This window comes from Salmo trutta, chromosome 1 (genome assembly GCF_901001165.1).
Source record: "Salmo trutta chromosome 1, fSalTru1.1, whole genome shotgun sequence".
Classification (NCBI taxonomy): Eukaryota; Metazoa; Chordata; class Actinopteri; order Salmoniformes; family Salmonidae; genus Salmo; species Salmo trutta.
In genome coordinates, this window is record NC_042957.1 from 62,992,110 (window position 1) to 63,019,458 (window position 27,349).

The window sequence follows — 27,349 nt, forward strand, 5'->3', positions numbered from 1 at the left end:
AAGAGGGAGAGGTATAGAGAGAGTGATGATTGGAGGGAAGAAGAGGGAGAGGTATAGAGAGAGTGATGATTGGAGGGAAGAAGAGGGAGAGGTATAGAGAGAGTGATGGATTTGAAGGGAGAAGAGGGAGAGGTATAGAGAGAGTGATGGATTTGAAGGAAGAAGAGGGAGAGGTATAGAGAGAGTGATGGATTTGAAGGAAGAAGAGGGAGAGGTATAGAGAGAGTGATGGATTTGAAGGAAGAAGAGGGAGAGGTATAGAGAGAGTGATGATTGGAGGGAAGAAGAGGGAGAGGTATAGAGAGAGTGATGATTGGAGGGAAGAAGAGGGAGAGGTATAGAGAGAGTGATGATTGGAGGGAAGAAGAGGGAGAGGTATAGAGAGAGTGATGATTGGAGGGAAGAAGAGGGAGAGGTATAGAGAGAGTGATGATTGGAAGGAAGAAGAGGGAGAGGTATAGAGAGAGTGATGATTGGAGGGAAGGAGAGGGAGAGGTATAGAGAGAGTGATGATTGGAGGGAAGAAGAGGGAGAGGTATAGAGAGAGTGATGATTGGAGGGAAGGAGAGGGAGAGGTATAGAGAGAGTGATGGATTGGATGTGAGTAAGAGAAAGGAAGTAAAGGTAAAGGAACAAGATAGGAAAATATAAAACTTCACATCCTATCAGTCAGCATGCAGAGAGAGGGAGCGAGAGAGGAAAATAGTAGCATTACATTTTGTGGTAAAATCCACAAAATGTGTGTGTGTGAGTGCATGCGTGCGTGGATGTGTGTGTGCGTGTGTGTGATCTGCAGTGGTATCTAGGTCTTAGCTCATACAGCTCTTCCTCATCTTTCTCCCGCTCCATTTTAAATGATTTAGACACAGACAGGCAGTTTAGCTCCCCCCCTCTCTCTCGCTCTTTCTATCTCTCTCTTTTTTTGCTCTCTCTCTTTCTCTCTCTTTTTTGCTCTCTCTCTTCCTCTCTCTCCCACTCTCTCTCTTTCTCTGTCTCTTTCAGTCTCTACCATCTCAATCTACCTCTTTCCTCTTCCTCTTTGTCTCTCTCCTCCCCTCTCTTCCCCTCTCAGTCTCTCCTCCTTCTTCCTGATACTGCATTGAGTATGAACAGAGGAGGACAACACTCCTCTCATTTCCTCTCCTCCTCCATTTCTCATGCTATCTGTCCTTCCCTCCTCCTCACACCCGGCCTATAAAGAGAACAGAAACACCCCTCTCTCCGGGTTGGTCTGCCAATCCGGTAGGATAACCCCAACTCCAGTAGACACACACAGCCAACATCTGATACATGATGACCCCACACAGTCTCAGAACAGCAGATCCCTGTGTCAGATAACAGGGAGGGAGGGAGGGAGGGAGGGAGGGAGGGAGGGAGGGAGGGAGGGAGGGAGGGAGGGAGCATTCCAGGCCTCGCCAGTGAAAGTCTTTCATGCAGCCTCTGTTATTTTTTGTCTGGCGGGAAGTGAGTGATCCAGACCAGGAGACGTGACTAAGTTGGTAGAGACAACAGGCCGCTGTGTGTGTGTGTGTGTGTGTGTGTGTGTGTGTGTGTGTGTGTGTGTGTGTGTGTGTGTGTGTGTGTGTGTGTGTGTGTGTGTGTTGCGTTACGTTACCTAGAGCTAGTCGGCTGTACCTGACCGAAACGCTGGTATTTTTCATCCTATAGCTTGTTCTCCATCTTCTTTTTAAATATTGAGCCACCATTTTTTCAGCACTTCTATTTCCATGTCTGATCAAAACTCATTGTCTCATGCTCTCACTGAGCAATATGTTCAGAACATCAAATTGCAATATCGAATCGCAGTATTGAATCGCAGTACATATAGAATCGTGAGAATCGTGAGGTCCCTGGTAATTCCCAGCCCTAATACACAGTAGAGCCCACGGTATCTGCGTGTGGAACAGGTCGTGTAGTTAGCAGCAGCAGATAGCAGCGAGGGAGAGAAAGGCCAATAAATAATTTAGATTCTGCAGATTGAATGTAGATCCCTGATTCCACACAGCAAAGAAAACACGGGGCTTTAACAATACTGGGCTGTCTCTCGTTCTCTCTGTCTTTCTATCTCTCTAAATCTCCTCCTTTTTCTTTACCCATTTGCCCTTGCTTTTTCTGGGCTTTCTCCCTCTCTCATTTGTGATGGTAGGATTTCCATCCCAGTGTTATGTGATGTGATGTTCAGAGTAACAGTCAAAATCCATAAATACCACGGAATATCCTGGGCTTTAGTACATAGATACATAAATAAATACAACCAAGTATGACAAGAAGCACGCACACACACACACACACACACACACACACACACACACACACACACACACACACACACACATACACACACACACACACACACACACACAAAGGGTGAACTGACCTCCTGACCTCCCTCAGTGCCTCATCCCTTGACGAGGTAGTGTATGAGGTAGTATATTACACAGGTTAGGGCTAGGGGAGGGGTTATAGGTTAGAGGTCAAGGGGCCATGACAGTTGATCTGGGACAAAGCAGAGCATCTGAGGTAATAGGAGAGACAGCTATGAGAGAGACAGAATGTGCTATTCATTCAAAACTGTTTACTGAATTTCCAGGGTGAGCGAAAAAAAAAGTCACCATCTTTCACTGCTGCATGAGAATATGTGTGAATGACCATTCTGCCAGCTTTCGGTTTGTTTCACATAGTTACTTTGACCCTTATCTTATGGATAACATGAGTCAAATGGGTACAGTAAACAAGGTGCCATTAGGACCTTTGTGTTGTCTTACTGGTAGTGACCACATATATCCCCATAGGAGAACCCTTTGAATAACCCTTTTTGGTTCCAGGTAGAACCCTTTACACAGAGGGCTCTACATGGAACCCAAAAAGAGTTCTACCTGAAACCAAAAAGGGTTCTCCTTTATGGAACAAAAAAGGGTTCCCCTATGGGGAGAGCCGAAGAAACCGTTTTGGAACCTTTTTTCTAAGAGTACAGTAAATCTACAAAATCATGTAGTGAATCATCTACTGAAACATTCAACTGGATCATATTTAATCATTAATCTATATAATGATCTGCTACTGAATCATCTACTGAAACATTCAACTGGATCATATTTAATCATTAATCTATATAATGATCTGCTACTGAATCATCTACTGAAACATTCAACTGGATCATATTGAATCATTAATCTATATAATGATCTGCTACTGAATCATCTACTGAAACATTCAACTGGATCATATTGAATCATTAATCTATATAATGATCTGCTACTGAATCATCTACTGAAACATTCAACTGGATCATATTGAATCATTAATCTATATAATGATCTGCTACTGTGTCATCTACTGAAACATTCAACTGGATCATATTTAATCATTAATCTATATAATGATCTGCTACTGAATCATCTACTGAATGATACTGAATAATAAATGTATAGAATCAACTGATGAATCATCTCTCTCCTCCAAGTATAAGAGCATAGTGTATGTGTGTTGCCTTAAATGATTCAGTTCACAGATTATTTTACACCTGGGGAATCAGGAGGCTATAGTCACATACACGTCACACATACAGTACCAGTCAAAAGTTTGGACACACCTACTCATTCGTGTACTGAAAATATTTCACACACATCTGTGTTCAATCTCCATTCAAACAATTGAACAGATACGATTCAAAAGCCTTAAAACAATCTCATCCATTTGCCAGAGCAGCAGGCCAATTAGAGTGTATCATTTCCTTTGAGTGTTGTTGTCTAGTAGGCTATGTTGTCATCATTACATGCTCACACTAGCCTAATGATGCCCTACCTAATTGGCTAATGGTAGAGTCACATAGATAGGTCCCATCATTAGATCATCTTCCCATTATGATAATAACATTGCAAGTACAGTGGGCCTACCTGATATTCGGGGTTTAGCATTGATGTTATGTTACACAGTGAGGAGAAACATGTAAAGGATATGGCCATTCTGTAATCTTTTTGGCGTATTTTCTCACAAAGTTGTCCTCGCTGAAGATGAACAGCGAGCGGTTGACGGTGAAGCAGTTCTGACGCACCGGGATGGGGTTGTACAGGGCCATGGTCCGGGCTCTCTGCGCCATGGACTGCTTGTAGACCCGCTGGCCCCCGGGGCCTCCAGGCGGGCCGCCCTGCCGGCTGCCGCCGCGGCCAGGACCTCCAGGTCCATGCCCATGCCCTGGTCCATGGCCGCCGCCATACCTGGACGGCATCTCGTTTTCGAACCGCGCCATTCTCTGGACACCAAATCTTTACAAAGCAGCTGTAGCTGAGAAGGAGGCGAATGCTCAGCACGACCACACAACATTACATCCCATCTGCCTGCGGACTGCTCATACACACAACTGTTTTATTCTGCTTCTTCCACCTGCATAGGCGGAGAGTTGCGGGGCGGTAGCCTATATGGTGCGGCCTTTACAAGATGAAGACGCCATGTAGGCTTTGGTCTCTGTCCGTGCGTTAGTGCTAATGTCAAGTGCGGGAGTAAAACAAATGCAACGTGGGGTGGGCTGGATAGCTTGGCTTGTTGCACGACTATCAGTGCTGCAGGCTTCACAATTCCTCTTCAGTTCGTTTTTAGATGTCCAAAAAAAGAAGAGCACGGCTCTTTGGGGGTATTGGGGATATCAGATTGGGGATATTCCAAGATGAGTTAGTATAAATGTTTCATGTTCTCCATGGCTGCTCCATCGTCTTCTCCCGAACCATTTGCACGGTGCGATAGGCTCGTCAGAAGCCTCTTGTGCTTCGCTTGAAGATAAAATGTTGTATTGTCATCATGACCACAGCACAATATTAAAATCAACCAGATTATCAAAATAAAAAAATAAGAAAATAAATCCACCAAGTCTTTCCCCTCAACCGGGCATGTTGGTCGTGGTTGCCATGGTACGTTTCAGACACCAACAAATGTTGGAAAAAAGAGCTAAAATCTATAATTATTTATTTATTTTGCAACATCCGCAATGTTTGGTACACTGGCTAATTTGTCTCCCGCCACCTCACACTCGCTTTACACGCGCGCAAAGATGAACTGCCATCCTTATACACGAAAAGGATACATTTGACATTTGTTGATTTTTCTTATTTGCATTCAATAATCATCTTTAATTGAAATCCGTCGTGGTGTGTAATGTAATGTGGGCTAATATTAGCGCTGAATCGAATTTCCCTTAACAATTAAATGATGTCCCCCTCGACACAATGATCATATTCTCTCCATCACCTGCACAGCCGTCCATTCATACGTGGTCTCATCCGAGGAGGGGACATTTGGACGCGGGCGACATCACCATAGCGGAGTGGGGAGCATCCGCCACCGCTCCGGTGTCTCGCCACCAGTCATCGTGATCTCCACAAGCGGGTCGAGCGTGAAAGCAGAAGCCGTGAAAGTCGAACACCAACCCCGCCCCGCAGAGTGCCTCTGCCCGCTGGAAAAAAACAGTGTCCTGCCCGTCCTCTTTCTCTCCTTCGTGATCAAGTGCGCTCCACGGCCTCCTCGGCTATCCGTCCAGCGGCCCTTAGGGGAGGGAAAGATGGAAGAATGGATGGATGGAGAGGGAGGAAATAGCACCCCTTTTTCTTTAGAAATAGTAGAAATGATTAGAAATGTAAAAAAACAAACAAACAAAAAAACAGAGATCAGAACACGAAATCGTCTCCGTCCAGATCAGCCAGTATTTTGGACTATAGGCTACTAAGCGACTAGAGCCGATCAATTCAGCGCTGAATGCCTGAGAAAATCTCTGTCCCGAAACCTGTGTGTGTAGCCAATGTGTGTGTTGCCGCCAGGCGCTGCAGCACATGACGCACACAGCCCCCACTCACAGACTCGCTCCTCGCTCACCTTCGTTCAAGTTCCAGACCCGTGCACGGTGAGGTGAGCCCTGATTTCTTTAGGAGCTATAGCCATATGCCCAGCCCTGGATTCACGATGTCTGTCCCTGTCATACACACATTCTAGCACACATCAATGAAAATAATGCGTAAAATACCTCTGTGGTGAAAGAGATCCGCGGGGGGACATGGTTGCTTGGTGATTGTGAGAGTGTAGGGGGTAGAGATGGATGGATGATTATGTTTGTTTTTATTGCTACTTCATGAACGACCTGGTAACTGTGTCAAGGTCAGCCTTGTGTGTGAGCTATGTGTGTTTTAGTGAGGGAGGAAGAGGTTGTTGGGGGGTACATCTCTCCTGGCGTGTGTAGCTCGCGCGAGGGGATACAGCTGCACCCCCTGGCGTGAGACAGGGAGCGAGTGTGCGTGCACGTGCGCGCGTCTCGGGGGAGATATGTGGCATCCTGTGTGTGTGTGTGTGTGCGAGAGAGAGAGGAAAGAGAGAGAGAGAGAGAGCGCGCGCGCGTTAGGGAACGTGCAGAGAGAAACATCTACGAGCTATTCTTAGCTGCAGACATTTGGAAATTAATGGACAGAGTTCTCCGTCCCCGTCTCTCGCTCTTCTTCTACCGTCTCACTCGCTCTTCCACCCCCGTTCCTCTCTCTCTCTCTGGATCCGAGCCGATGCTAGTGCTCTTCCCTCTCCCTCTCTCTTCAGTCCGGCATGCATGTCACTAATGCTCAAGGTACGGCCGTCCCTAATGTCCCTTGTCCATTGCCATTGCCGGGCATTTTGAAATCAAATGCACAACTCAGGCTACATGATGTGCAAATGAAATGGAGTCTATATATGCCTAAAAAGACCGTGTGACTATATGAATGAATACGAATATGTATTTGTGGTTTTTACTGCTCTTCGTGTTGGGTTGGTGCTGGTCTTTTTGAGAACAGAACGGAAGTGGCGTAGCAGCCCTCCAAACCTCGGTCCAGTGTGATCTATTATAGGTTTTAATTGATTTCCGCCCGAAATAGCCGCCGCTTTGAATGGTAAATGATCAAGAGGACATGGACTTAAGGGCGACCTGCGTTTTAATCCATATCTGGAGTCATCATCTGGTCAATATATAAACTTGATGGTGAAATAACGTTCTTGTGGGAGAAAGAAGACGACCGATATCGGCGCGACCTTAACTGTTATCGCTTATTGGGTATCACGTGAAGCGTGGATCAATGTTTTCTTCAGATGTGCCTTCAGCGGTGAGAGTGACCCACTGTCAGGATCTAGGTCTAACAAGGTTGTCTCAATACACTGTACACTGTCATTCTTTTGTGGAAACCCGTTGCTAGAACCATTCGAGTAACCCAACTCAAAGTATTGCAGTGTTCAATACTTAAAGTAATAAAGTGACATCACCACCCATATGGTTATCTTTTAAAGTTGTAAATACTTAACTGTTTTGTGTTCTATTAACTTATTTGCGTTATGTATTCTGAACTATAACGATTGAAGCTACTTGAATATTAATATTTGTTGTAGTGACCATAACAATTTAGGGTCCCTTCTACTTAAATGATTAACCTTCATTAGTAATCATTTTCAAGTGTAAGTACTAAGTAGTTCTGATTAGTCCTTTTCAGTGGTCGTGTCTTAATGTTTAACATTGTTTGATGTATTTGCTGATTTGTCAGTATAATCCACCTTAGCAGTCATTGTTGAGCACAGTGCTCATCCCTCTAGCAGTAACTGGAGGTAGAGATGTAACCAGTCATTGTTGAGCACAGTGCTCATCCCTCTAGCAGTAACTGGAGGTAGAGCTGTAACCAGTCATTGTTGACCACAGTGCTCATTCCTCTAACAGTAACTGGAGGTAGAGATGTAACCAGTCATTGTTGACCACAGTGCTCATTCCTCTAGCAGTAACTGGAGGTAGAGCTGTAACCAGTCATTGTTGAGCACAGTGCTCATCCCTCTAGCAGTAACTGGAGGTAAAGATGTAACCAGTCATTGTTGAGCACAGTGCTCATCCCTCTAGCAGTAACTGGAGGTAGAGCTGTAACCCGTCATTTTTGAGCACAGTGCTCATCCCTCTCGCAGTAACTGGAGGTAGAGCTGTAACCCGTCATTTTTGAGCACAGTGCTCATCCCTCTAGCGGTAACTGGAGGTAGAGCTGTTACCAGTCATTGTTGAGCACAGTGCTCATTCCTCTAGCAGTAACTGGAGGTAGAGCTGTAACCAGTTATTGTTGAGCACAGTGTTCATTCCTCTAGCGGTAACTGGAGGTAGAGCTGTAACCAGTCATTGTTGAGCACAGTGCTCATCCCTCTAGCGGTAACTGGAGGTAGAGCTGTAACCAGTCATTGTTGAGCACAGTGCTCATTCCTCTAGCAGTAACTGGAGGTAGAGCTGTAACCAGTCATTGTTGAGCACAGTGCTCATCCCTCTAGCGGTAACTGGAGGTAGAGCTGTAACCAGTCATTGTTGAGCACAGTGCTCATCCCTCTAGCGGTAACTGGAGGTAGAGCTGTAACCAGTCATTGTTGAGCACAGTGCTCATCCCTCTAGCGGTAACTGGAGGTAGAGCTGTAACCAGTCATTGTTGAGCACAGTGTTCATTCCTCTTGCGGTAACTGGAGGTAGAGCTGTAACCAGTCATTGTTGAGCACAGTGCTCATCCCTCTAGCAGTAACTGGAGGTAGAGATGTAACCAGTCATTGTTGAGCACAGTGCTCATCCCTCTAGCAGTAACTGGAGGTAGAGCTGTAACCAGTCATTGTTGAGCACAGTGCTCATCCCTCTAGCAGTAACTGGAGGTAGAGCTGTAACCAGTCATTGTTGAGCACTGTGCTCATCCCTCTAGCAGTAACTGGAGGTAGAGCTGTAACCAGTCATTGTTGAGCACAGTGCTCATCCCTCTTGCGGTAACTGGAGGTAGAGCTGTAACCAGTCATTGTTGAGCACAGTGCTCATCCCTCTAGCAGTAACTGGAGGTAGAGCTGTAACCAGTCATTGTTGAGCACAGTGCTCATTCCTCTAGCAGTAACTGGAGGTATTAGTGGTGGTGGTGCACATTACCTTCTTGATGGTGGGAATGGCTTGTCTCATTATTTAACTGTATTTAGCGGATTTGATATCCGTTCATCATGACCAATTACACCTAAAACTGCTTATTACTATTTTAGAAATATACTTTTCTTTCTTCAAACAAGCCATGTGGCACTATTACATATTCGTAACTTGCAAAAACGTAATAATTCTATATCATCACAACATAGATAAATCAAGTGTTTTTACTCTAATATCAATGTGTCTGACTACTACTTTGTTATTTGAAGTAAAGATGTAAAACATAATAGAGTCATGTAAGTACAACTTATTTAATACATGTTAGATTGACTTTAACATATTAACTAATCATAACCTTAGCAGAATACAAATACATAAAGTTATATTTACTAAATAACATAATATTTGTTAACAGTACTCATACAACTTTAAGTGATATGATATCTTATTGACTTGAGTTAGTACCACTTGTATGAGTTCTACTGACGGTTGGAGATGTTTGAGTAGCCACTAATCAATTCATTTAATGAGTTAGGCAGTTACTTTTTATAGTGTAACCATGGTAGAAAGGCCATGGGAGAAAACTTAACTCTTACCTTAACCCCAACCCTTACAAATACCAACACTACCAATCTTTTACCCATTCAAAATTCACCCTATTTATTGTGTTGGACCATGTCAGAACCATGGATAGCTCCCTTAACCATTCAAGATTCTGCAAGGCCAATAGAACTGTCCATGGTGCTTAAAACGACCCACAGCAACAGTTCCAGCAACAAACAATTTTCAGCATCACAGACAGTTCTGTTTTGTCGAATCAGTTGTGTAGTGCTAGGGTATCAAAAAAAAGTGTGCACCCCTTTGGGTCCCCAGGACCAGGGCTGTGTTCAGTACGTTTTTACGTTCGTTCAATCGAACGGAAACAGCGCTCTACTGAACGACCAGTTGAAAAACGTTGGGTTGTGGGTTGGGGAAAGCTATGAGTATGGCTACAGGCCTTTAAATACGTCCCTCAATGCTTCAAGCCACACCTCGCACACCCACCAAACGGGAGCAAACATACCTCAAAGTATGTTCAAGAACGTACAAGAACGTTTTGGCGAAACATGTCGTTCAGTAAAAACCGTTCCGTAACGTAGTAAAAGTTCAAGCTAACTGAACGCACCTCAGGATTAAGAAACACAGGCCGGGTCCGAATACCCATACTAGTGTAGGCTACTACATACTTAAACTGCATAGTCATTTCAGCATTTAATCTACTAGAGTTCACTTGTTTTTCCGACTCAAGTGTTTGACAACAGCTGATAATCAGATAAATTGACGCGCTGTACCAAAATGAACGAGTGATGGGAGTCAACGCAATCGAGCATTACATCATACATTTGAGCATTAGATCATGTATTCGAAATTTCACATACTATAAATCTCTTTTTTCGCAAACTATTTAGTACACTAGTATGGTTATTTGGACACACACCTGCGCTAGAAGACACATAGAACTGTCCGTGGACAGACAGTTCCTTGCTCAATTGAACAACTTCCAGGCCAATAGAACTGTCCATGGTTTGATAACTGTTTTAGCCCCTTATTTCCAGTCCTCTACTGCAGGACCACCAGACTGTCCACACGTTTGTTCTAGCCCTGCACTGACACGCCAGATTCAACAACTCAAGGGCTTGGTAAATACCTGACACACCAGATTCAACAACTCAAGGGCTTGGTAAATACCTGACACACCAGATTCAACAACTCAAGGGCTTGGTAAATACCTGACACACCAGATTCAACAACTCAAAGGCTTGGTAAATACCTGACACGCCAGATTCACAACTCAAAGGCTTGGTAAATACCTGACACGCCAGATTCAACAACTTAAGGGCTTGGTAAATACCTGACACTCCAGATTCACAACTCAAGGGCTTGGTAAATACCTGACACACCTGATTCAACAACTCAAAGGCTTGGTAAATACCTGACACACCAGATTCAACAACTCAAGGGCTTGGTAAATACCTGACACACCAGATTCAACAACTCAAGGGCTTGGTAAATACCTGACACACCAGATTCAACAACTCAAAGGCTTGGTAAATACCTGACACACCAGATTCAACAACTCAAGGGCTTGGTGAATACCTGACACACCTGATTCAACAACTCAAGGGCTTGGTGAATACCTGACACACCTGATTCAACAACTCAAGGGCTTGGTAAATACCTGACACACCAGATTCAACAACTCAAGGGCTTGGTAAATACCTGACACACCAGATTCAACAACTCAAGGACTTGGTAAATACCTGACACGCCAGATTCAACAACTCAAGGGCTTGGTAAATACCTGACACACCAGATTCAACAACTCAAGGGCTTGGTAAATACCTGACACACCAGATTCAACAACTCAAGGGCTTGGTAAATACCTGACACACCAGATTCAACAACTCAAGGGCTTGGTAAATACCTGACACACCAGATTCAACAACTCAAGGGCTTGGTAAATACCTGACACACCAGATTCAACAACTCAAGGGCTTGGTAAATACCTGACACACCTGATTCAACAACTCAAGGGCTTGGTAAATACCTGACACACCAGATTCAACAACTCAGGGGCTTGGTAAATACCTGACACACCTGATTCAACAACTCAAGGGCTTGGTAAATACCTGACACACCAGATTCAACAACTCAAGGGCTTGGTAAATACCTGACACACCTGATTCAACAACTCAAGGGCTTGGTAAATACCTGACACACCAGATTCAACAACTCAAGGGCTTGATAAATACCTGACACACCAGATTCAAATCAAATTGTTTTAATCACATGGTCCGAATACAACAGGTGTACAGTACACCTTACAGTGAAATGCTTACTTACGAGTCCCTAACCAACAATGCAGTTAAAAAAAATATGGATACGAATATGAGATAAAATAACAAGTAATTAAAGAGCAGCAGTAAAATAACAATAGCGAGACTATATACAGGGGTTACCGGTACAGTCAATGTGCGGGGGCACCGGTTAGATGAGGCAGTATGTACATTTAGATTTAGGTAGCGTTATTAAAGTGACTATGCATAGATGATAGCAACAGAGAATAGCAGCGGTGGGGGGGGGGGGGGGGGGGGCAATGCAAATGGACTGGGTAGCCATTCGTTTAGATGTTCAGGAGTCTTATGGCTTGGAGGTAGAAGATGTTTAGAAGCCTCTTGGACCTAGACTTGGCCCTCCGGTACTGCTTGCCGTGCGGTAATAGAGAGAACAGTCTATGACTAGGGTGGCTGGAGTCTTTGAAAATTTTTAGGGCCTTCCTCTGACACCACCTGGTATAGAGGTCCTGGATGGCAGGAAGCTTGGCCCCAGTGGTGTACTGGGCCGTATGCATTACCCTCTGTAGTGCCTTGCAGTCGGAGGCCGAGCAGTTGCCATACCAGGCAGTGATGCAGCCAGTCAGGATGCTCTCAACAACTCAAGGGCTTGGTAAATAGCTGGTACACCTGATACAACAACTCAATGGCTTGGTAATTAGTGAGTTGAATCAGGTGTGTGTTAGTGCAGGGCTAGAACTAAAACATCCCCCAGGAGAGGTCTGTGAATTAGGGTTGATGCTGTGGACCATTTCATCACCACAGATAACTATTTTCCCTGCAGCAGTTGAATGGGACAATGGAACTAGCTGCCCATGATGCTGAAGCTGGCCAGTAGAATACAGTGATTTCTAGGACAGGATGTTAGGATAGGATGAACTTTAATGTCCCCGACAGGAAAATTGTCTTAGACACACAGTACTGACCCATACAAAATAGACAGTGCACATTACACATTCAGCATAATACATACATTGGACATTACCCATCATACACATTGTGCACTTCTCAAATAGCCACATACATAATACATATTGCACCCACTGTCATCCATGTGACACACATTTCCTTCCCGGGTGGATCCTTCCCCCAATCAACAAGCATGAGAGACTTCTGAGGAGCGGTGGGGGTAGGGTTGAATTGGGCACGGCCGCGGCACACATGCTTGAGCTGGCCCATAGAAATAGAGTCTGTGAGCTAGCCGCTCTCTGGCTCCACGCGCCGGTTGAGAGATGCGCTCTGTCAGCTTGGGTGAACCGCCGTGCCGGATCCAGCGCCTCCCGCCCACGCAGGCGGCCTGGTTTGTGGGTGCTGTGTCTGTGTGCGATATCATGTCCCGCGGACATACCCGCCTGATGCTAAACGCATCGAATGCGCTTGAGCAGGTCGAACCCAGAGCCAGAAGAATACACCAAAATCAGAAACAAGCGCTGTGTAGAGGAAAATATGGATGGGTGGAGAGTGCAATATGGAACACAGTAGAATATCAAACGTGGGGTGGAGGGGCCTACTAAACTCATGGAAGAAACACCTTTTAGCTGTGGCAGTTGGCCTATGAATAAAGGGAAGGGGGGAGGGTGGTGTTCATTCAAAGATGGGTGAAAAACACAAGGGTTACTCTAGATGTGTCTGTGTGTCTGTCTGTCTGTGTGTGTGTGTGTGTGTGTGTATGTGTGTTTATATGAATATGTGGGTTAATGAGCGTGCTTTTATGATTCTATGTGTGTTTGCACGTATGCGCGCATATCTGTGTGTGTGTGTGTGTTTGGCAATTCTGTGTGTGTGTGTGTGCATGTGTATGTGTGTGCGTGTGTTTGCAGTATATGTGTGCCCATATGTCTCATCTTTCTGTTGCATACTTGTCACCTTCATTGTTTGATATATGCTGTCTACGTGTGGCCAGCTGATAATCTCTGCCACCCTGGAGTGTGCTGTGTTGTCTCTCAGTCAGAAGTCCCTAATCATCCCCTGCAGGAGACCCGGTCTCTCCCCCTTCAAGCATAGCCTAGCCTCCTCGTCTTCCCTCTCCTCTTCCTTTTCCTCCTCCTTCTCCCACCTACTCTGTAGCAGAAGTACCGGAAAAATTGGAACTAAGATCCAGATTGTATCAAATAAATACAATGTGGATCTTAGTGTGTGGAGGCTGATGTGGTGCCTCTGCCACTAAGATACTTATCAGCAATGAAGAGAAACACCATAGTTAACACCGATGGAATGGACAACCAACAATGGTTAAGTATGGGCATGTGTGCAGAGTTAAAAAACCCTCTCAGGGGTGGTTGCCTTACTTGCTTGGACCCATAATAAGACAGGTTCCAATAAGCACCCTCAATGGAGAGGTCCCTGAGTAGGCTTCATCTGCTTCTGTGCATCCACCCATATAACCCATGTTAATAACCCTATCAGGAGATGTTTTTCTGAAAGCTCAAGTCTCAGACCAAGTGGTGGGTGCATCCTGCAGGCTGTGAGGCTGGGTGAGGCTGGGTGGTTCTGAGTTGCAGTCTAAGAAGGAGCTGTATGTGACTCAATGATTCATAAAGCTGAATAATTCATTGGCTGGAGGCATGTAGAGCTCACTCCCTCTGCCTCTGCCTCTCCGTCCTTGGTGAACCGTCTCTCTCTGCTTCTGCTCTGACAGACCTACTGCAGTAAGTAGTCACTATGTGGACAGGCTACAAAGGACAGACTTACTACAGTAAGAAGTTACTATACAGCCAGGCTACAAAGGACAGACTTACTCCAGTAAGAAGTTACTATACAGCCAGTCTACAAAGGACAGACTTACTCCAGTAAGAAGTTACTATACAGCCAGGCTACAAAGAACAGACTTACTGCAGTGAGTAGACAGCCAGGCTACAAAGGACAGAAATAGCAATGTTGCCAAAACTGTCATCTTTGTCCAATGAACTCACTAGGTATGCAGGCTATTGTTCCAGTCCAATGCACACCTGATTCAACTCCTCAACCAATTGTCAAGCCCTTAAATCAGGTATGTTAGTATTGGGCTGTGTGTGCTGTATGTGTGTGTGTGTGTGTGTGTGTGTGTTCATGTGATCAGGTTGATGAGTAGTCTATGTTAATGATGCTTAAAACTGGGACTCACAGAATGCTCACAGATAGAGGGCTGCTAATTTCTCAGTCCCCTGTGTGTGTGTGTGTGTGTGTGTGTGTGTGTGTGTGTGTGTGTGTGTGTGTGTGTGTGTGTGTGTGTGTGTGTGTGTGTGTGTGTGTGTGTGTGTGTGTGTGTGTGTGTGTGTGTGTGTGTGTGTGTTGGTGTTGGTGTGCTGTGCCTGTCTAGGCGAGGCAGTACACACAGGCAGGCCGAAGCGATGCTGATGTCAGCACAATACATTTTTAAACAGTTGGAATTATTAACTCGCTCATAAGTAGGCTCCTACTGCTCCCAGTCTTCTACCAGAGGAGCACGAGATTTTCTGTAACAGTTTCAATCTAATTCAATGGCGTTTTATTGGCTTACAGTACATATAGTACCGTACAGTGCAATGCAACAATAAGAGCCAAGCATGTACTTCTCTAAGAGGAAGCTATCTCTGCCAGATAGAATGTACCTCCATCAGATTCACATCACGTTCTCTTTTTTAAAAAAGGGGGTAAAAAAATGACTTGTTTTGCAAGATGAGAGTAAAGCCTGTAAAGAGAAGAGGGAGATGGGAGTGGTGTGATGGGGATGGAGGAGACGTGTGGAGAAAGAGAGAGAGAGAGAAAAAGAAAGAAAGAAAGAAAGAAAGAAAGAAAGAAAGAAAGAAAGAAAGAAAGAAAGAAAGAGGGAGGGAGGGAGTCTCCGTAAAATCTGTCCTTGGTGTAAGTATACCAACATGGTTTACTGGTGAGGATGAAGTCACCAGAATATCTGCAGAGAGCTCTCCCCCCTCCTTTCTCCCATCCTCTCTTTTCCCAGCCACACCTCTCTCTCTATCTCTCCCTCCTCACCTCCTTTCTCATCATCCCCTATTGTCCATACCGCACCTCTCTCCCCATAAGTTTCTTTCCTCTGTCTCATAAATACCTCTACATTTCTCACCTTCCCTCTTTCCTCAACCCTAATTCTCTACCCCACCATTTTCTCCATTTTACTATCTTTCTCTTTCTCCCATAGGCACTTCTTATTCCATATCCTTCTCTCTTTTACTCTTACGGTACATCCCATTTCTCTCATCCCTCTCAACCACACTCACATGTTTATCTCTACTATTAGTTCCTATTCCTCTCTTCCTCCTTTCTTCTCTCACATCAGGGTCATTCAATTCTAGTCCTTCTGGGCGGCCGTGTCTGCTGGTTTTCATATCTCCCTGATAGTTACATTAATTCATGTCCGTAGCCATACACACACACCTGGTTTCCAGCTACTAAACCAGTGGCTGAGTCTAAAGCCAGGGATGCCAAGGAAGCAGAAGACACAGTGGTCCTTGAGACCGGGAGTTGAACATCCTGGATGAACTTCATGTATATGTTACAATCAATAGGGTAATACTAGTTACTCAGTCAGCATTCTGTCACAACACCTAGACTACTTCCTGTACCCATCTGCCTCTGCATGCAGTGCCACCCCACAACTGTCAATCACAGAGACCCCATTGAGAAAAGGCTCAGGGGGAGGAGCTAAGCTGGAGAGCAGCCAATGAGAGCAGCCTGGACTCAGTGAGGGAGGTGATGAGGCATGGAAGGCAGTCAGTGAGGCACACACTGGATGACTTACCCCTTTCTCTCTCTTTCTCTCCTCCTCGCCTCTCCCCTTTCTAGATATTCCTCCCTCCCTCCATGTCTCTCTTCGTGTGTGTGTGTGTGTGTCTCTGAGCCATGATAGCCGTAGCATAGTCAGCAGACTGAGCTGTCCCATTGTAGCAGTGTAGCAGCAGCAGTAGCAGAGCTGTTAGGTACAACTGAGTATGTGGATTAGCAGTGCCTTATCTCAGCCAAACCACCACTGCTACTACTGGCCGACCTTCACAGTTGACAGTGACTACATTCATTACAAACGTGAGGCCTAATCGATAGGAAGAGCTAGTCAGTGTGGGCTATAGGCATTACACGGGTGTCACTCCAATTGAAAAGACAGTGTGTGTGTGTGTGTGTGTGTGTGTGTGTGTGTGTGTGTGTGTGTGTGTGTGTGTGTGTGTGTGTGTGTGTGTGTGTGTGTGTGTGTGTGTGTGTGTGTGTGTGTGTGTGTGGGGGGGGTGGGTGGGTGGGTGTGTGTGTGTGGGTGGAATATGGAAGGGAGTTACATGCACTCATGGCTCTGTATAATACTGTAAGTTTCCTTGAATTTGTTCTGGATCTGGGGACTGTGAAAAGACCCCTGGTGGCATGTCTGGTGGGGTAAGTGTGTGTGTGTCAGCGCAACTCTTAGCCAAGAGAGACTGGCATGGATAGTATTAATATTAGCCATCTGACTACAATGAAGAGCAAGATGTGCCGCTCTGTTCTGGGCCAGCTGCAGCCTAACTAGGTCTTTCTTTGTAGCACTGGACAATAAATATGACTGGACAATAAATCAAATCATCAAATCACATTTTATTGGTCACATACACATGGTTAGCAGATGTTATTGAGAGTGAAGCGAAATGCTTGTGCTTCTAGTTCCGACAGTGCAGAAATATCTAAAAAGTAATCTAACAATTCCACAACAACTACCTAATACACACAAATCTAAGTAAAGGAATGGAATAAGAATATATACATATCAATATATGGATGAGCAATGACAGAGCGACATAGGCAAGATGCAGTAGATGGTATAAAATACAGTATATACATATGAGATGGGCAATGCAAGATATGAAAACATTATTAAAGTGGCATTATTAAAGTGACTAGTTATCCATTTATTAAAGTGGCCAGTGATTTGAGTCTGTATGTAGGCAGTAGCCCCACTGTGTTAGTATGGTTGTTTAACAGTCTGATGGCCTTGAGATAGAAGCTATTTTTCAGTCTCTCAGTCCCAGCTTTGATGCACCTGTCTGTACAGACCTCGCCTTCTGGATGGTAGCTAGGTGAACAGGCAGTGGCTCAGGTGGTTGTTGTCCTTGATGATCTTTTTGGTCTTCCTGTGACATCGGGTGCTGTAGGTGTCCTGGAGGGCAGGTAGTTTGCCCCCGGTGATGCGTTGTGCAGACCGCACCACCCTCTGTAGAGCCCTACGGTTGTGGGCGGTGCAGTTGCCGTACCAGGTGGTGATACAGCCCGACAGGATGCTCTCAATTGTGCATCTGTAAAAGTTTGTGAGGGTTTTAGGTGACAAGCCACATTTCTTCAGCCTCCTGAGGTTGAAGAGGCACTGCTGCGCCTTCTTCACCACACTGTCTGTGTGGGTGGACCATTTCAGTTTGTCCTTGATGTGTACGCCGAGGAACTTAAAACTTTCCACCTTCTCCACTGCTGTCCCATCGATGTGGATACGAGGGTGCTCCCTCTGCTGTTTCCTGAAGTCCATGATCATCTCCTTTGTTTTGTTGACATTTAGGGAGAGGTTGTTTTCATGACACCACACTGTTTTCATGCCCTCACCTCCTCCCTATAGACTGTCTCGTCAGTGTTGGTAATCAAGCCTACTACTGTTGTGTCATCTGTGAACTTAATGATTGAGTTGGAGGTGTGCATGGCCACGCAGTCATGGGTGAACAGGGAGTACAAGAGGGGGCTGAGCACGCACCCTTGTGGGGCCCCAGTGTTGAGGATCAGTGAAGTGGAGATGTTGTTTCCTACCTTCACCACCTGGGAGGCGGCCCGTCAGGAAGTCCAGGACCCAATTGCACAGGACGGGGTTGAGATCCAGGGCCTCAAGCTTAATGACGAGCTTGGAGGCTTCCCTGTGGCTCAGTTGGTAGAGCATGGTGTTTGCAACGCCGCATGGTGTGTGCAACGCCAGGGTTGTGGGTTCGATTCCCACGGGGGGCCAATGCAAGAAATGAAATGTATGCATTCACTACTGTAAGTCGCTCTGGATAAGAGCGTCTGCTAAATGACTAAAATGTAAAATGAGGGTACTATGGTTTTGAATGCTGAGCTATAGTCAATGAACAGCATTCTTACATAGGTATTCCTCTTGTCCAGGTGGGATAGGGCCGTGTGCAGTGTGAAGGCGATTGCATCGTCTGTGGACCTATTTGGGCGGTACCCAAATTGAAGTGGCTCTAGGGTATCAGGTAGGGTGGAGGTGATATGATCCTTGACAAGTCTCTCAAAGCACTTCATGATGACAGAAGTGAGTGCCACGGGGTGATAGTAATTTAGTTATGTTACCTTAAGATAAGATAAAACTATATACTTGCAGAACTTGCTTTCTGGAGTGTGGTGTCAAAAAGCAGAGTATCTCTTTATTACGGACAGACTCCCCATCTTTACAACCATTGTATCTATGTTTTGACCATGACAGTTTACAATCTAAAGTAACACCAAGTAATTTAGTCTCCTCAACTTGTTCAACAGCCACACCATTCATTACCAGATTCAGCTGTCTAGAACTTAAGGAATGATTTATACCAAATACAATGCTCTTATTTTTAGATATGATCAGATCTAGTTTATTACTGGCCACCCATTCCAAAACAGACTGCAACTCTTTGCTAAGGGTTTCAGTGACTTCATTAGCTGTAGTTGCTGATGCATAGCGTATATGGTTGAATCATCAGCATACATGGACACACATGCTTTGTTTAATGCCAGTGGCAGGTAATTGGTAAAAATAGAAAAGATGAAATGGCCTAGAGAGTAGAGCCTCGAGATTCTCATTGAAGCGTTCATGATACAAGCACGAACTATGATACTATACTGCCACCTAGTGTCTATGAATAGTACTGTCAATGTGTCGGCCTTCCTCTCGTTGTAGCGCTATGACGTCATCGTGCATAGCAGACACATTCCTCTGCCCAGGCGTTGCTGACTCATACCAGATCTTGTAAGGCCTGGATAGGTGTTTTTTACCTATCAGCTAACAACATCACATGTTCTAGCATTCAGTCAGTCGATGACACGGTCGATGATGTTGTATGTAAGCATTGGTTGATGCGTGCAACATCTGAGCAGGGGAAAGCGACCTGAATCTACCAAGACTGACACTGTTGGCTCTTCCACTGTTGGCCCTTCCACTGTTGGCCCTTCCACTGTTGGCTCTTCCACTGTTGGCTCTTCACTGTTGGCTCTTCCACTGTTGGCCCTTCCACTGTTGGCTCTTCCACTGTTGGCTCTTCCACTGTTGGCCCTTCCACTGTTGGCTCTTCCACTGTTGGCTCTTCCACTGTTGGCCCTTCCACTGTTGGCTCTTCCACTGTTGGCTCTTCCACTGTTGGCTCTTCCACTGTTGGCTCTTCCACTGTTGGCTCTTTTACTGTTGGCTCTTCCACTGTTGGCCCTTCCACTGTTGGCTCTTCCACTGTTGGCTCTTCCACTGTTGGCTCTTCCACTGTTGGCCCTTCCACTGTTGGCTCTTCCACTGTTGGCTCTTCCACTGTTGGCCCTTCCACTGTTGGCTCTTCCACTGTTGGCTCTTCCACTGTTGGCTCTTCCACTGTTGGCTCTTCCCAATACACACAAAGGAGGGCTATAGAGCCTATTGCCACCTCCAGGCTTTTATAATGTAAATATATCTACACAGGGATGGAGACCAGATAAACATTTACAGACTACTCAACTAACATACAAATAATAATAATAATAATAATCAACACATTTTTTAATCGACTAACAGACCTATGTATAACATAAACTAAACAAAACATACTATATAGTACAAAATGTAATGTATACTGTCAAATATACTGAACAAACAGAATGGGGGGAAAACACACACACCACGACACACACACACCACCTACACAACACACACAGACCTACACTACAACACACACACACACACCACCTACACAACACACACAGACCTACACTACAACACACACACACCACCTACACCACAACACACACAGACCACCTACACCACAACACACACAGACCACCTACCCCACAACACACACAGACCACCTACACCACAACACACACACCACCTACACCACAACACACACACAGACCACCTACACCACAACACACACACCACCTACACCACAACACACACAGACCACCTACACCACAACACACACAGACCACCTACACCACAACACACACACCACCTACACCACAACACACACAGACCACCTACACCACAACACACACAGACCACCTACACCACAACACACACAGACCACAACACAACACCACAACACACACAGACCACCTACACCACAACACACACACACCACCTACACCACAACACACACACCAACTTCCCCACACCACACACAGACCACCTACACCACAACACAAACACAACACACACAGACTACCTACACCACAACACACAGAGACCACAACACACACACCCCCCCCACAACATAACACACACACCACCTACACAACACACACACACACCACCTACACAACACACACAGACCACCAACACCACAACACATACAGACCACCTACAACACAACACACACAAACCACCTACACTACAACACACACACCACCTACACCACAACATACACACCACCTACACAACACACACACCACCTACACCACAACACACACAGAGCACCTACACCCCAATACACACAGACCACCTACACCACAACACACACACACAGAACTACACCACAACACACACAGACCCCCTACACCACAACACGCACAGAACTACACCACAACACAGACCACCTACACCCCAATACACACAGACCACCTACACCACAACACACACAGACCTACACCCCAATACACACAGACCACCTACACCACAACACACACAAACCTACACCACAACCCACACAGACCACCTACACCACATCACAAAAAGTACATTTTCTATCTGAACCTTCTGTAACCTTGCACCTTGCTGAACAGGTTTCAGGTAGAAACCTCCCCCAGAAAAATGTCTTCCCTTTTGACATGTCTACGAGAATCTGACAGCCTCCCAAGACCTAGTGCTCTTGCTCCTTTGTCTGGGTTTCTGAGACTGGTAAATCCAGCCAGTAGGCCCCTACCAGTCTCTCACTTCATTAGAAACAAGGAAGTAGAAATGAAAAAAGTTCATCTTTGTCAAATCCGTAATGATTTATGTGAAGAGGCCCACAATGTGGATACTAAAATCTCAGTTGGATTGTTGGCTCTTTTCACTGCATAATATTTCAAAGTTGTCCTTTTTGGGTTTAGAAAAAGTGTCTGCTAATCTTACTCCCGTTCTGATAACCTGGTATAGCTAGCCATATAAAAATGACTGGTGGTAGTTAAAGTCATTTTTAGGCGTAAGCCTAATGCAGTTGATTGGTGACGATGAAATTAACATGTATTGGGATTGACATTCAAACAAGCATTATATACTGTGATTTTTACCCACAACATTTTAGTGAAACACAATAACACAATAACACAATAACAAATAACCCCTTATACTGGTCAGGACGTGACAGATGTGCTGATTCCGTGGCACATGGTTTATGAACAGATACACAAAACATCGGCAGATTCAAAACGTAGTTTTTCAATTTAAATTGTTATACAAAATTCTTGCCACAAACAGAATGTTATGTATATGGAGCATACAACCATCGCAGCTTTGCAGATTTTTCTACGAAGAGACAGAATCATTAGATCACTTATTTTGCTATTACCCTTATAGCTTGTTTCTGGTTACAAAAAAAATAACCCCACAAATAGCACTGTTGGTTAGATTTGGAAAACCATAGTCAATCAATCAATGTAAAAAGATGTATCTTTAACTTACAATCTGTATATACTATGCGATTAGACAGGTTCAGAATTTAAGTGAAATATCACTGCACAGTTAAAAAATATGTGGCACATGGAAATCATGAGAGGGTGGTTTACGGAGGTACTGTAGGTGGGATGGACTGAAAGTAGCTGAGAGGGTGGTTTACGGAGGTACTGTAGGTGGGATGGACTGAGAGTAGCTGAGGGGTGGGTTTACGGAGGTACTGTAGGTGGGATGGACTGAAAGTAGCTGAGGGGTGGGTTTACGGAGGTACTGTAGGTGGGATGGACTGAGAGTAGCTGAGGGGTGGGTTTACGGAGGTACTGTAGGTCGGATGGACTGAGAGTAGCTGAGGGGTGGGTTTACGGAGGTACTGTAGGTGGGATGGACTGAGAGTAGCTGAGGGGTGGGTTTACGGAGGTACTGTAGGTCGGATGGACTGAGAGTAGCTGAGGGGTGGGTTTACGGAGGTACTGTAGGTGGGATGGACTGAGAGTAGCTGAGGGGTGGGTTTACGGAGGTACTGTAGGTGGGATGGACTGAAAGTAGCTGAGAGGTGGGTTTACGGAGGTACTGTAGGTGGGATGGACTGAGAGTAGCTGAGGGGTGGGTTTACGGAGGTACTGTAGGTGGGATGGACTGAGAGTAGCTGAGTGGTGGGTTTACGGAGGTACTGTAGGTGGGATGGACTGTGAGTAGCTGAGTGGTGGGTTTACGGAGGTACTGTAGGTGGGATGGACTGTGAGTAGCTGAGTGGTGGGTTTACGGAGGTACTGTAGGTGGGATGGACTGAAAGTAGCTGAGAGGTGGGTTTACGGAGGTACTGTAGGTCGGATGGACTGAGAGTAGCTGAGGGGTGGGTTTACGGAAGTACTGTAGGTGGGATGGACTGAGAGTAGCTGAGGGGTGGGTTTACGGAGGTACTGTAGGTGGGATGGACTGAAAGTAGCTGAGGGGTGGGTTTACAGAGGTACTGTAGGTCGGATGGACTGAGAGTAGCTGAGGGGTGGGTTTACGGAGGTACTGTAGGTGGGATGGACTGAGAGTAGTTGAGGGGTGGGTTTACGGAGGTACTGTAGGTGGGATGGACTGAGAGTAGCTGAGGGGTGGGTTTACGGAGGTACTGTAGGTGGGATGGACTGAAAGTAGCTGAGGGGTGGGTTTACGGAGGTACTGTAGGTGGGATGGACTGAGAGTAGCTGAGGGGTGGGTTTACGGAGGTACTGTGTGTGGGATGGACTGAAAGTAGCTGAGGGGTGGGTTTACGGAGGTACTGTAGGTGGGATGGACTGAAAGTAGCTGAGGGGTGGGTTTACAGAGGTACTGTAGGTGGGATGGACTGAGAGTAGCTGAGGGGTGGGTTTACAGAGGTACTGTGTGTGCGATGGACTGAAAGTAGCTGAGGGGTGGGTTTACGGAGGTACTGTAGGTGGGATGGACTGAAAGTAGCTGAGAGGTGGGTTTACGGAGGTACTGTAGGTGGGATGGACTGAGAGTAGCTGAGGGGTGGGTTTACGGAGGTACTGTAGGTGGGATGGACTGAAAGTAGCTGAGGGGTGGGTTTACGGAGGTACTGTGTGTGGGATGGACTGAAAGTAGCTGAGGGGTGGGTTTACAGAGGTACTGTAGGTGGGATGGACTGAAAGTAGCTGAGAGGTGGGTTTACGGAGGTACTGTAGGTGGGATGGACTGAAAGTAGCTGAGGGGTGGGTTTACGGAGGTACTGTAGGTGGGATGGACTGAGAGTAGCTGAGGGGTGGGTTTACGGAGGTACTGTAGGTGGGATGGACTGAGAGTAGCTGAGGGGTGGGTTTACGGAGGTACTGCAGGTGGGATGGACTGAGAGTAGCTGAGGTGAGGGTTTAAAAGCTCATGTTCTATAATAGTTATGACTGAAAACATGATGGATAATGTATAAGTACTATCTATATAGATGTAATGTACATCAACATATCAAATGACTGTGTTCTTGCTATGTAATTACTGTAAAAAAATAAATAATAATAATCATTTAAAAAAGTGTCATGTATGTAAAATGATTGTAGAATGTACATGTAACAACAAAAGAAAAAGCTGTAAAAACAAAGTTTATTTTTGTCCTCCGATGAGGGGGCTGGTGGATGGCCCCCCAAAATAATCAAAATAAAAGGTGCAGCAGGGCCAGTGTGACAGCTGTGGAGAGCAGGGCCTGAACGAACACCTGGTCATTGTCTATGACGTCCCCAGGAACACGTCCATGGGACATCTCAAGGAGTCAAAAGGGTATTTTGTCCATCGCTTTGATCCCACTGACCTACCACTCATACCAAAGAATGTGGTTTTCATCATCGATCAGAGTGGCTCCATGCATGGCAGGAAGATGGAGCAGACCTGTGAGGCCTTGTTGAAGATCCTGGTAGACCTGGCAGAGGACGAGCACTTTGGCCTAATCACCTTCAACTACTCTGTGTCTACCTGGAAGAAGGAGCTGCTGCCGGCCAACCAGGAAAACCTGGAGGCTACCAAGAGCTTTGCACGACACATTCACGACAGAGGAGCCACCGACATTAATGCTGCTGTCTTGGAGGGCACAGCCATGTTACACCGACTCCTTCGAGAGGGCTCAGCCTCCCTCCTGATACTGCTCATTGTTGAGGACCTAACCACAGGTGAGACCAACCTGGAAAATATCCACAAGAATGTAAAGGAAGCCATTAGTAAGAAAATCCCACTCTACTGTCTCAGTTTTGAAATGAATGTAAACTTTGAGTTCCTGGAAAAGATGGCACTGGAAAACAGCGGTGTGAGATGCAGAATATATAAAGACTCGGATGGTGCTCTGCAGCAGCAGGGAAGGGAACACACACTATGAGGCAGTGTATTCACACTACAGTCACTGCACTACTATGGATTTGAATTATTTCTTACATGCACTACATGACCTGGCTTGAAGTCGACGTTTCAATTCATCCCAAATGTGTTTGATGGGGTTGAGGTCAGGGCTCTGTGCAGGCCAGTCAAATTCTTCCACACCGATCTCGACAAACCATTTCTGTATGGACCTCGCTTTGTGCACCGGGGCATTGTCATCCTGAAACAGGAAGGGCCTTCCCCGAACTGTTGCCACAATGTTGGAAGCACAGAATCGTCTAAAATGTAATTGTATGCTGTAGCTTTAAGATTTCCCTTCACTGGAACTAAGGGGCCTAGCCCGAACAGCCCAATACCATTATTCCTCCTCCACCAAACTTTACAGTTGGTTCTATGTATTCGGGCTGGTAGCGTTCTCCTGGCATCCGCCAAACCCAGATTCATCCATCGGACTGCTAGTTGGTGAAGCGTGATTCATCACTACAGAGAATGCGTTTCCACTGCTCCAGAGTCCAATGGCGGCAGGCTTTACACCACTCCAGCCGACGCTTGTCACTGTGCATGGTGATGTTAGGCTGTGTGCGGCTGCTCTGCCATTTCATGAAGCTGCCGACGAACAGTTCTTGTGCTGACGTTGTTTCCAGAGGCAGTTTGGAACTCGGTAGTGAGTGTTGCTACCGAGGACAGACAATTTTTACGTTTCCACTTCACAATAACAGCACTTACAGTTGACCGTGGCAGCTCTAGCAGGGCAAAAATTTTACTAACTGACTTTTTGGAAAGGTGGCATCCTATGACGGTAACATGTTGAAAATCCCTGAGCTCTTCTGTACTGGTCATTCTACTGCCAATGTTTGTCTATGGAGATTGCATGGCTGTGTGCTCGATTTTATACACCTGTCAGCAGCGGGTGTGACTGAAATAGCCAAACTCACAGATTTCAAGGGGTGTCCACATACTTTTGGCCATGTAGTTTAGCTCAACCTAAATCATAAAACACAAACGATCAAAAATGGTCCCGATTAAGCTTCATTAGCTGGAATATAAAAGGGCTGAACCAACCTTTAAAGCGCAATAAGATTATATCTCATCTAAGGAGGCTTGACGGTTGTTTCCTGATTTCCTAAATGTAGATTATGTGAGAGGAAACAAGGAGGAGCAGGGGGCGGGACTATTGGCCTCTCTATATTTACATTTTAGTAATTTAGCAGATGCTCTTATCCAGAGTGTCTTATAGGAGCAATTAGGGTTACGTGTCATGCTCAAGGGCACACCGGCAGATTTTTCACCTAGTCGGCTCTGGGATTCAAACCAACGACCTCTCAGTTACCGGCCCAACACTTATAACCGCTAGGCTACCTGTACTGTATGATTAACAGGGATTTTAAGAGGAGGTGGCCACACCCCTATTGATGGACATGTAGATGCTGTACCTGGGTGGGGCTAACCTGACCCAGACCAACTTCAGCCAGTACAACAACGGCTCCGAGATACTGGTGTCTGGCCAGATCACAGACAACAACATAGAGACGTTCAATGCAGAGGTTATAGTCATATCGAAAATAAATAGGGTGAAGTACTCTGAGACAATACCAATGGAGGACCCCATTGAAGCCGGTTCTGGCAGCCACATCCAGAGACTGTGGGCCTACCTCACTGTGAAGCATCTACTGGACGAAGAGGTGCAGTCTAGCGGGAATGCGAAAGAGAAGGTGTAGAAAGATGCCCTGGATCTTTGTCTGAAGCGTGGCTTCGTGACTCCTCTCACCTCCATGGTGGTCACCAAGCCCCAGGGAGAGGACTAACAGGTGTCCCACAAGCCCAAGGAGGGGGAGAAGCCCTCAGGATCCAGGCAAGGCTTCTCTGGGTCAATCTTCCAGTTCATGAGCGGCCAACCCGGACTCCCCGGGCCCCCTGCACATCCAGCGCCAG

General features: G+C 45.8%; 1 protein-coding gene and 1 pseudogene across 1 annotated transcript in view; one reads left to right on the plus strand and one right to left on the minus strand.

Annotated features, from left to right (window-relative positions):
* Window positions 1-5,880, minus strand: part of LOC115196908 (voltage-dependent P/Q-type calcium channel subunit alpha-1A) — a 145,287-nt gene extending 139,407 nt beyond the window's left edge. Inside the window, exon 1 of the mRNA XM_029757962.1 lies at window positions 3,960-5,880. Coding sequence (XP_029613822.1) covers window positions 3,960-4,249 — 290 coding nt within the window. The 5' untranslated portion in view covers window positions 4,250-5,880. The remainder of the gene's footprint in view (window positions 1-3,959) is intronic.
* On the plus strand, window positions 4,884-27,135 carry LOC115196968 (inter-alpha-trypsin inhibitor heavy chain H3 pseudogene; annotated as a pseudogene).
* Window positions 27,136-27,349: the final 214 nt, after the last annotated feature.